We start from the raw sequence: 12039 nt of genomic DNA, 5'->3' as shown, positions 1-12039 counted from the left end.
CCAACCAATCAGGGATCACGCAGAGAGTAAGATGACACCATGCAGCCCATCAGATTGCCTGTTTGATAATGTCACTGAGGGTAAACGAAGCTCTCCTACTGCTGGCAAAGGGGGAGGGGAGGGAATTTATCCTTGTTGCCACCTGTGCACCCTGTCTTGCCAAGTTGCCATGCTGTGTTGGTGGTTGTGTTGCCTGCTGTTACCTGGGGGGGGGGGGGGCGGGCGGGCAAGGCTTTCACCTCAACCATCTTTAGCCATGATGTACGTCATCACATGATGTTTCAGCCATCCAGTGCAGGGCAAGCCAATGTGAATTTGCCCCAAGTGTGCAGTATCAGATGATGTAAACACATGTGTGAAGCATCCCTTAGTAATATTTTAGACCTACTCTTCTCAACATAGATTTTTAATATGAAAGAATGTGATGCATGAGAACACTGAGAAGCATCAATAAGGAAGTAGTACATGCCCTGCATAATGAATGAGCATTTGTTTACATAGCAGAAATGTACTGGATTTGAAAAGAAGCTGTTATCTTCGGGGAAATAATATGCCTTTTAAATATTTCAGAATGTGTATTTGCATGCAGCTCTGGTTTAGACAGAAAGAGGGGACTATAAAGGATGTTACAGTGCAGCAGGGTATACAGAACAGTGGTTCTCACACATTTAGCACCCGGACCCACTTTTTAGGACCCACTGGAAGTGATGTCATGACCAGAAGTGACATCATCAAGCAGGAACATTTTGAACAATCCTAGGCTGCAATCCTACCCACACTTACCCAGGAGTAAGTCCCATTTACTATCATTATTAAAAGCATATACAGCGTAGCTTGTTCAAAGTACAGGTCTGTAACATTTCCCCATGTGCAGTCACATGCCATGGGAGCATCAAGTCTAATGTATTAAAAATAAAATATTGGAATGAATGGGGACCCACCTGAAATTGGCTCGCAACCCACTTAGTGGGTCCCAACCCACAGTTTGAGAAACACTGATACAGAACACTGAAAGAGAACAAAATTAGACCTTTCTGTTGAATGGAATTAAGAGCTGAGGCTAAGCTCCAGTGTCCTTCAGTACTGCAGTACCATGGCAGGCATTTAGGATCTCTCTGATCCTAAGCATCATATCAACAAGGACTTTTTCCCCTGACTTTTCATGTTTTAAAAATAGCAATTAAAATCACATCTTTAAATTAATCTCTGCCATGATTGACTCTGTGCTAGTCACATAGGATGCAATCCTAAGTACACTTAACTGGGAATAAGTCCCACTAAGTATAGTGGGCCCTCACTATCTGTCCAGGATTCCCTGAAGATACAAAAAATGTGTGGATAATTAAATCTGTGGGGGAGGCAGTGCCACAGTAACTTACCTGTGAGACATGCTTGGCCCTCCAGAGGTTGCACCTAGCCTCCCAGCCTTCCAGATGTGTTCAAGAGGTGTTCTGAGAACACCTCAAAACACCTCCAGACACAACCAGAAGTCAGTGGTGTGAACTGAAAATGACTTCCAGTTGCATTTGGGAGGTCCTCTGAGACTCTCCATCTGCAGGTGCTAAGGATAAGGAGAGCCCACTATATCAATGAGAATTAATTCTGGGAAGTCACACATGGAACTGGCTGTCATCTCTTAACCTTGCCTCTTAAAAATCACCCACCGCTTAAGGCAGATCCACACTTCAAATAGGACTGTGGTTGGCAACCTTCAGTCTCGAAAGACGATGGTATAAGCCTACAGCACCCAGTATTCCCAGGCGGTCTCCCATCTAAGTACTAACCAGGCCTGACCCTGCTTAGCTTCCGAGATCAAACCATTCTGCAATTTGAATAGCCAAGCTTAGACACTAATCAATTCATTGGTTAGACTAAGACTGCATCCCAGATTTATTTGGCACACATTTAAAAATAAAATAAAATTTTTCATATGTTAATTTTTCATAAGGTACCACCATAGAAAAGGCATTTCCTCAATGTGCGTGCAAAGGAATGCCTTGTCTAAAGGCCCAATCCTATTCAGTTTTCCAGTGCTGGTGCTACTGTGCCTATTGGCTATGCACTGTTTCCTGTATTGGGGATGCAGTCACAGAGGCCTCCTCAAGGTATGGGAACATTTGTTCCCTTACCTCAGGGCTGCATTGCGGCTGCACCAGTGCTGGAAAGTTGGATAGGACTGGGCCCCAAGATAGCAAGTGGCATCTGCAGTTTTTCAAAGTACTTATATTTAAAAAACTTATAAAAACTTTAGATTTTATAGAGGCATTCCTCTCACATAAGAGGCATTCCCTCCCAATCAATAATGAAAATGCCTCTTCTAAAATGGAGTCTGCCATGACATATACTTGCACTATCTAAAACAGAGAATAGGATTGGCGGGGGGGGGGGGGAGGAATCAAATTAAGCCATTCCTGCCCAACGTTGCATATATGCAACAAGGATCTAATGTGTATACTTGTGGGTTGGGCAGAAATAGATTAATCAAATGTATGCAGTTTAGGCATGGGAGTAAGTCCCATTGAACTCAGTGGGATTTACTTATGCGTATACAAGCCTAGGATTGTGCCAGCATATCAGTTAATGAATCCTTTAAAACTTGATTGAGTTGATTGAAGCAACTAAGGTTTCTTGAATGAAGCGACAGGTTTAATTTAAGGAGAGAAATCTGTCACTATCCCATCTGCTTTGGCCTTTTGTCTGGATCCTGTTCAATAAGCCTCGTTTTCCCAGAGCTGGGCAATAAAATGCAACATGAGTGAGTAGCGCTACTGTCCCCTCTTGTTGTGTTGCTTCGAGCAGGCCGTTGTTTTTTATCTGGCTTGCTAATTATAGCTATTCAGAGGTTTGGACGTGTGCAAATGACATTGATTTGTGAAAATGAGCACAGTGACTCAAGACGCCATAAATATGACTGCCAAAGCTGTTTAGGCTAATTGTGTCTTTAAATCCCTTCCTTTTAAGCCTAGACCACCTCAAAGGCTACAAATCCTGGTTTATTTGGCCTGAGCGCTGGGTATGACGAGCGCAATCATCAAGCGCCTGTGAGAGAGGAAGGCGCTGAACTAAAAGTGTCTTATATATCTCAATCGCATAACGATGATGATGATGATAGAGGCAGCAGTGTGCCGATGGGGGTATAATGCTCTGTGGCCTGCCTGCACTCCGTTGCTCCCTTGTAAATGAGGCTGCCTGGATACCTTAAAACGTCCTTATGCAACACTGAACTCTATTACCAATTCCAACACGAGTACCTGTGAAATTGTATTAAGGCTCAGAACAATGGTTTTTATATGATGATTTGATTCTCAGAAGGCTAAATGCATGGAATGGGCAGGAGTGGGGGCACACTCTTCATCAGGGATGTGGGGATGCGGAGAAGGAAGTAAATGATCCGAACGTGATCATTTGGAAGCTGGATAGGAACGGTTGCACAGAAAGGCGGGGGGCCTGCTGCTTAGTGGGCGAAAGCATGCCTTGCGCATACAGGTTAAGTCGCTGGTGCTTCCAGTTACAAAGCTCACAAGTCTAGGAAAGGTCTGTGCCTGAGACCTTGGCAACCCATTGGCAGTCAGAGCCGGAAGATGTAGGACTAGATGACCCTATGGTAGCCCAGTGATACTGTGCTTGCTTGGCAGGCAGAACTTCCCAGGTTCATTATCTGCCATTTTCAGGTAGGGTTGGAAAATCCCCTCATCCAAAACCCCTAGAAGGTTGCTACCTATAGACAATGCTCCGCAATGATTTCACTCCAGTATGGAAATAACAGTCAGTAAATCTCCGCCCCCCGCCCCTTCCCAGGCTTATGGAGAAATTGTCTTCCTGGATCACCAACTTTAAGTTTCATTGGTCTCACTCAATATTTCTCTTCTACCTTCTGCCCCTGAATGTTTTCTTAAAGGTATGCAATGAGACTCAAGAACTTCACCGGATCTTCAGCCACAGAAGGAGACAAGAGACTGGCAGTTTTATGGTGAGTCGCTGTCCATGTTTCTAAATCAATGAAGCTGCTTCTTTGAGTAGTGATTATAGATAACGCACGATTTTTTTCAGTGTTACCCTGCACATGCCGAACTTGTCTGATCTCGGAAGCTAAGCAGGGGCAGGCCTGGTTAGTACTTGGATGGGAGACCACCAGGGAATACCAGGTGCTGTAGGCTTATACCATGATCTTGGAAGCTAAGCAGGGTCAGGCCTGGTTAGTACTTGGATGGGAGACCGCCTGGGAATACCGGGTGCTGTAGGCTTATACCATAGTCTTTCGAGACTGAAGGTTGCCAACCTGGAAGCATTTCTTATTCCACGGTATAGAAAACAAGCTATTTTCTTTCTTTTTTTGCAATCTTAACTTGGAACAGAAACTGAACTACAGCATTTGTGAGAGCCAGTATGAAAGGGCTTGAGCAAGAAGAGTGTAGGATATGATCCAGCAAAACTCATGCCCTTTTAAGCCTCTCTGCTTTCAGTGCAAGAACTAACCCTAAGCTTAATTTTGTAGTCTTAAACACACTTACCAATGAGTATGCCCCATTGTATACAATGGAACACCCCACTTGCATTGGATTGTACTCCCGATGAAATCAATGGGACTTTTGAGCACTTAAAGACAAAGCATTGTGGGTTTGCTTAAACCATTATTTTGAAGCTAACTAGAGTGAACTGTGGCACCGTCCTTGCCAGATTAAGGCTTATCCATGGTTAAGGTGGCTGCGGGGCTGGTTGAGGAGAGACTGGGGTGGGGAGGGAGTATGTGACTGAAAGTCACTGAGAGAGCAATGAAAGTTATGGCAGGATGGGCAGGATGAGGCCCACCACTTGCAATTCATTAAGCAGCAGAAGTAACCAATGCTTTGTTTCCAAACTCATGCAGCTACCGATGTCTATCCCTTCTTTACCTGAGAATGTTCAAACTAAAGAAAGACCATGCTATGAAGTACTCCCGTTCTCTGATGGAATATTTCAAGGTAACCAGTGTTTAACATCTATGGTCATAGAGTCACGTGTGTTCTCCTCCTCCACACACGATGATTGTCAAATACAAGGCCGGAGAGTGATGGTGGTCTTATGGCGCTGTCACCGTTTGCAGGTGTACCTTGAAGTTTGTAGCTCTTTCCAGGTTCACCTGGGGTTATCAACGTTCACATGACATTTCTTAATGATAAGAACTTTTCAGAATGGAACCAATTATACAGGAGATGGATGGGTGGGTGGGTGGGTGAAGTCTTTCATCTTCAAGCAGAGGATAGTCAGCCTTCTGTTTGGATGGTCCAAATGTCTTGCTTCGAGCGGAGGGTTAATGGCCTACAAGTCTCCCATCATCTGTCTGATTCTGCATGAATGGTGATGCTAACCAAATTTTGGACACTCACTGGATCACGTATGTACAGGCGTTCCCAGGTATCTGCATGAGATACATTCCTCCCCCCCCCCACATATATTGGAAATTACAGATAAGGAGGAATCCTATCTCCACAGCCCCCACCACCATAACTTTGTTTATAATCATTGCAGTCAAGCAAAAATGTCTCTTGCTTTAACCAAACATGGAGGCACGCAACCTCAACATAAGAACATAAGAGACCTCATCTTGCCTTTATTGTATGCCTCTTGGTTTAACAGCCCAGCAAGCAGGCAGGCTAGAAGGGAGAGTGAATGTTAACTGCTGGCTTCGTACTTCCTCTCCCTTCTAGCCTGCCTGCTTGCTGGGCTGTTAGAGCAGGAGACATACAATAATTGGTTAAAGCAAGAGACATTTTGGGCAACTATAATGGACATAAACAAAGGTAATGGATGAGGGAGGCATGGGATAAGTGGTTTTGTGGGTACCAGATCCATGCATACCAGGAGGACGTCTGAATACAGAAACACATATTCGCATATCAGACTAACAGCACAATGCTAACTTGAGCTGGCTAGCAGGCCTGCACTGTATCCAGCGCTAGTTTGGGGCTGACTGTGGCTCAGCCAGGGGCGAAGGGAAACTTTTCCCCTTACCCCAGGGAGAGCTGCAGCAGCCCCAATGGGTCTACTTAGATCTGTGCCACCTGGCAAGGTGGCGCAGATCCAAGCAGAATGGAAGCACCTAGGAGCCGCTCCGCGCTGCCTGGGAACGGGGGCTAGAATCCGGCATAAGTGCCGAGTCCTGGCCCTGTCACTCCCCTCCCCACTCCTCCCCACCCCTGTCCCCTCCCCACTCCCCTCCCCCACCCCCACCCTCTGCCCGCCTCCTGACCCCCCACACTCGACAAGCTTGGCCGGTGCAGACCTACCTTCTCCTGCCACCACAGAGGCTGGATTTGGTCTCCATGAGCCAGCATACGTCTGTGCACTGTCATGGCTTACTTCCATGGATGTGCAAATGTGCTTTATGGCATGTTTGCAACCTTTCCTGGCTGGCACGAGGGACTTGCACAGTTAAAATTGCACCTTAAGACAGTCCAGCTTATATTATACACAAGACTCAACACCCCACTCTCAGTGCAAGTTTTCTAGTATTTTTATGCATGAGATGCCATTTCTCCTTATTTCAAGTTCACATTGCTCTGCTTTTGCAGCTTTATGAAAAGTTTTGCCAATTCTCCCACAAGGTGAAAAACACCTTTACAGAAGGAATTTTAGATAAGGATAATTAAACCACTTCTTCCCGAACAGCGTCTGATTTATGCCAGAGACCTGGTATGCTGCGTCTTTCATCGACTTTTATACTCCTGGCTAGAGCCTGCTAATTACCCAACCTGCTTTCCACCACCCCCCCTTTTTTTTTTTCTTTTCTAGTTTAAAAGGGATTATTATGCTGGGATGGTTCTATATATAACATTCTGCTTTGCTGCTGAACGAGGAAAAGCCTTGTCTTGCAGTGTGGTCAATATTAATGCAATTTAAATCTTCCTTTGTGTCTGCTGCTGATAGAACAAAGGCCCCTCTCCTGATTCCCAATCTCGATTCTTCTTACAGAATTCTTCCAAAGTATCACAGGGCCCTTCTCCTTGGGAGGCAACGGAAAGTAAGTACTCTCTTTCCATAGAAATGAGCAGTTAATGGAATGTAGGGTGAGGATGAAAAAGCAGCAGTTACTCAACAGTACAGTGTTTTCTGTTTGACATTCAAGTTTATGTGGACTGATTGAGCCCAAATTCTTTATCACGTTGATTCTTAATGCCAGTGAAGGCCATAAAAAGAGCCATTAATGGGGTTGAAGGGATTATGGTGTTTCAGTACACCAAAGTAAAGTTAATCTCCAGGGCAGTGATCTCCCCCCCCCCCCGGATATAATTGCTCCATAATGAAAGACCAATGAATATTTCATTGATATATGGTAAGTGCTGTTTTAACAAAACTGGAGGGATAATAGTGGTGAGTACATGAAGGCATTTAAGTCAACCAATTATCTGAGTCCCTTTAATTAAGGCTAAAAACATCCCCTTTCCCATGTCAGATGATGGTGTCGTGTCAGCGAAGCATATGTGTGCATGTCTTTTAATCTCACGCTTTGCACTTGGTCAACATGTGCTGATCGTGGACTAGCGCTGCCCAGCTTATGAACCAAAAAGCTGAGCACACCCCGTCAAGCATGGATGTGGGTCCCAAAAGATGGCAGTGTGGAATAGGCACTACATCATTGGGTTGGGATGATGCTCAATATTCCAGGCCCTGTTTGACCATGAAGCTCTCTAGGAGTCCAGGTACAAGTCACTCTTCCTTGGGTCCTAGCCAACTTCACGTAGATCAAATTTCATAGTCACCAGTTTTTATCAGGTCTGGGGATCATCAGGGGACTTACGTGGGTTGAAGCTCTAACATTTTAGACTGTTTCTGATCACCACTAGGAGTCAGTTCATGGCAATAAGAACATAAGGCCCATCTAGTCCAACTTCCTGTATCTCACAGTGGCCCATCAAATGCATATTTTGAATGCATATCAAATGCATCAAGCAGGAAAATCTTTAACACCCTCTATGCAACAAAATTTAAATGCCTATCAAATGGAGTGGCCCTTCATATTTTGAACATAGCGTTCCCCATGTTTTGCGCTGCAGTTTGTGCCTTCAGCTGACCTAGAGGAATATCTCAAAACATGGTCAGACCACAACTCACCACATCCCAGTTTTGCCGACTTTTTTTAAAGATTTCACCAGATGGGACAAGGATTCACAATTTCAGTTCAGCACATGCAGGTTCTCAGTGACTCACATAAAACTACTATAGCATCGAATCAGGGCCAGAGCAACTATTAAATTAATGATTCAGGGCGAGTTCATTCAAACTGGTTTCTCTGTATTGCCTGATCTCCCTACCTGATGGTGGTACCTCTCCATTGGGATTTGGGGCATCACATTACATTACGTACCTCCACAGCCCCTAGGAGTATTGCGGCTTGCAACATAAGGTCCCCAATCCACATGGCAAATTGCTTCCAAACATTACATCCCTTTGGTCAATGAAAAACATGTCCTGTTCCTAAGCATTCTCAGGTTTCTTTCCAAAGCAAAACATCTGGGATAAACAGAACTGGCTTCCCATCCCATCCCATGATCTCCCCTTCTTTGTTTGGACAGGGTTGCAATTTCAGTGCTTGCGATGGGTGCCATTTTCCCTTATTATGCCACTACTATCAACCTTTACAAAGGATACACACTACAGATTTATTTAACAATCATTCCCTCTTCGTAGAAGATCCTGGAATTGACATTCTGCAAGGGGGAGTTTACTGATCTCTAGCCCATTATTTTCCCAATCTTCACCAAACTCTCAATTCTCAGGATTGGGGAGGGGGGGAGAAACCACGAGAGGATAAAGACTGCAAAACCAATATAAGCCTGCTGTATAGATAAGGTCGGAGTCATGCTGGTGTTACAGGAATGTGGGGGACTTTGCACCTTGGCCCCAAATGTTGGCGCGAAAGGGTGTTAATCGTATTACCAGAAACCAGAAATTCATCAAGCTCTCCTTAAATGCGCAACACGGCAATGGCCGGCCCCACAGTCCTGCTCTCAGCAAGCAGATGTTTCCTAATTGCTGGTGTTAGAATTAAAGGAAAATCTATACAAGAGCATTAGAGCAGTACTAAGTAGGTAACTTTAAACGCAGCTTCTTATAAAACACGGTTCAGATGAACTGGCGCCTGATAGAGACAAGCCTGTACCGCGGTTCTTAAAGGTTCCTTTAGATACTTTCTAACCCTCCTGTAGGGATCCCAGCACTCCTTGAATAGTTCCACAGGGAGCTTTCCTGAATGGTGGGTTGTTTATTGGAGAGGATGAATTGGAGCTGGATTTCGTAGCAAATCGCCCTTCCTCTTTCCGCCCAGTGCTTTGATGAGAAGCCAATACTGCACATTGAGTGTTTTCTAACAGCTGGTAGGAAAATCATTACAGCTATGAGATGCTTTTGTTTCGGTCATTCTCTGGCAAGATGGATACAATTTCTATACAGTGGATTTTTTTTATTGGTAGCCTTAAAGTGAAGCCCTGGCTCTGTTTGACAAAAATGAGGTACACCGAAGATACAAATCCTCCTAGAGCAGGGGTTCCCAAACGTTTTAGCATTGGGACCCACTTTTTAGAATAACAATCTGTCAAGACCCACCAGAAGTAATGTCATTAACCTGGAAGTGATGTCATAGCCAGAAGTGACATCATCAAGCAGGAAAATCTTTAATACCCTCCGTGCAACAAAATTAAAGCAAATGGACAACCCAATCCTAACCCTGCCCTGGAGCAGGGAGGTCGGTAGGCCTGCCCCATAGGCAGTGGTTGGGGCTGAAAGCAGCTCAGCCGGGGGCAAGGGGGATTGCTTCCCCTTACCCTGGGTAATACCACAGCAGCCCCCAATGGGTCTACTCAGAACTGCATCAGAAAAGAGGTGGCGCAGATCTGAACAGCCCAGCGATGCCCTGGGCTGCCCAGGAATGGGGATAGGATTCGGCATAAGCACCTTCCTCCTGCCCTCCCCACACACCCCAGACCCCCGCAGTGGCCTAGCTCAGCTGGCATGGGCTTACCATATAGGTTGGCCGAATGGGTCTCGCGTCGGACCCCCTCCTCCAGAGACAGCACGAAAGTGCTTTACGGCACTTTCACAACTGTCACGGGCTAGTGCAAGTTAGCCTTGACAATTTTAGCGCCTTGTCAGCATGCTGTCAGGTTAAAAAGACTGACAATTGCTGGTTTAGATGTACAAACCATCACGTCAGAAAGAATTGTACTTTGGTCTTCCATGCTGAGGCTCTACTTGAAATCCCATCCAAGACTGGCCATTCCTTGAAAAAAAACAAACACAGATGGGGCGCTTTGGTCACAAATGTCCCAGATCACATCAACTTTTAGCTCTGTGATGCAGCGGCACATTGCAAGTGAATGCAACTAGGATGTTTTCCTTTGCCTGACCCTCTCTTTCCCTCTTCCCAGGAGCACAGAAACGCCATCCCCCATGTCTCTGAGCCCGTCGCCCGTCAACTCTCTCGGCAGCGCCACAGCCACTTCAGGTTCCTCCTCAGCAGGGACGATTACCATTCCCCAGCGCATCCACCACATGGCCGCCAGTCACGTGAACATCACCAATAACGTACTGCGGAGTTACGAGCATTGGGACATGGCTGACAAACTGGCAAAGGAGAACAAAGGTGCCCTTTTCCTTCTTTCTCTGCTGAGAACCAAAAATTGCTATCTCTGCTTATGCCCAGGAATGAACCCTCCACCTGCCAACTTGTACTTCAGGATCCCTAGACTCAAGGGGCTGCAGTGGGAAGGTGGGGTGGGAGTGTCCTCTTGAACCAGCTTCCCAGCATTTGCAGTGGTTTCAATACAACCCAGTAGGCTTTCTGCCACCAGTTAATTTTTCATTCAGGACAATAAATAAGGAAAATAAATGCAGTGCAATGTTTAAAAAAAGCACAGAGCAATTAGCTAGATGGGTAAAAACCTTATTTTACAGGAGATCACATGGCATAAGACTCCTCCTTAATCAAACAAACAAAGGGACATTTGGCTAACAGTGAAATAGACTTGCTATTGGTTCTGCGGATTGTGGCATTGTCAAATGCTCTACTTGGAATCGAGTCAGAATAGCTCGAAAGAAAATGTACCCAGCTATTATGGTTCCCAAAGCTAAGTGCGGGGAAATTCAGCCGGTGAAATTCTAATTGGCAGTTTTTCACACACACACACCCACACCCAAAAAGGGGGGGGGATCACAGTCTCTTTCATTGCTCAAACAGACCAGGTCCTGCGCTATCTCAACTCAGCATTTCCAAAGGTTTCATCATCGAGTGGACTTATAAAGTGAACACATGTACATGTTTTCACGTGCAGGCCCATGTGTTCTATCTAGAGGTGGGTTTGTTGGGTAATAACAAAATAAAAACACATAACACCGCTTTCTGCACTTCTCGTTTTTATGAAAAAAAACAACCCAAATCCCTGAAATCTGTGAAAAAAATTAAAACCTTTCTCTAACACCTCTAAATGCATGTGGCTGCATCTCCTGGCACTATACCACCTATCTAGTACACTTGTAAAGCAATTTTAATTCAGAAGTGTAATTTATAAAAATGTGCCCTTGGAATAAAAACACATAACACCGCTTTCTGCACTTCTAACTCTGGAGAACGCCAAAATCTGCACAAAAATAAAACCGTTTGCACCCACCTCTAGTTATATCTTGCTAATGTCCTTGTACGCTGTTATCCCAGGAAGGGCCGAAAATGACCTTCACTTCCTGTTTTGCAGAGTTCTTCATAGACCTGGACTTGGTGATGGGCCCCTTAACGCAACACAGCACTATGACCAACCTGGTCCGTTACGTTCGGCAAGGACTCCATTGGCTACGCATCGAAGCACATTTGTTGTAGTGACTGCCATCCCCATTCATCACCGCTCATCATCCCTCCGGCAGCACACAGGTGATCGCTTGGTGGGACTCCACTCTTTTCTGGAACTGTATCCCATAGAGATTACATTTTTATTGCCTTTTTCTTTGCAAAACAAGTACGAAACTCTCCGACCTGTTAGAAGTGGAACTCGTCATAAATGGGAAAAGATGCTT

At 45.2% G+C, this 12039-nt stretch overlaps 1 protein-coding gene across 1 annotated transcript in view; it reads left to right on the top strand.

The window, feature by feature from the left end:
- The window catches only part of AFF2 (ALF transcription elongation factor 2), a 37323-nt gene extending 25478 nt beyond the window's left edge, over window positions 1-11845 (top strand). Inside the window, exons 9-13 of the mRNA XM_066610979.1 lie at window positions 3899-3970; window positions 4868-4961; window positions 6952-7004; window positions 10404-10618; window positions 11724-11845. Of these exons, the coding sequence (XP_066467076.1) occupies window positions 3899-3970; window positions 4868-4961; window positions 6952-7004; window positions 10404-10618; window positions 11724-11845 (556 nt within the window). The remainder of the gene's footprint in view (window positions 1-3898; window positions 3971-4867; window positions 4962-6951; window positions 7005-10403; window positions 10619-11723) is intronic.
- Window positions 11846-12039: the final 194 nt, after the last annotated feature.

The sequence above is a fragment of the Tiliqua scincoides genome, unplaced genomic scaffold (assembly GCF_035046505.1).
Source record: "Tiliqua scincoides isolate rTilSci1 unplaced genomic scaffold, rTilSci1.hap2 HAP2_SCAFFOLD_115, whole genome shotgun sequence".
Classification (NCBI taxonomy): domain Eukaryota; kingdom Metazoa; phylum Chordata; class Lepidosauria; order Squamata; family Scincidae; genus Tiliqua; species Tiliqua scincoides.
Note: the sequence above shows the minus strand (reverse complement) of the source record. Positions and strands in the feature narration are given on the sequence as shown.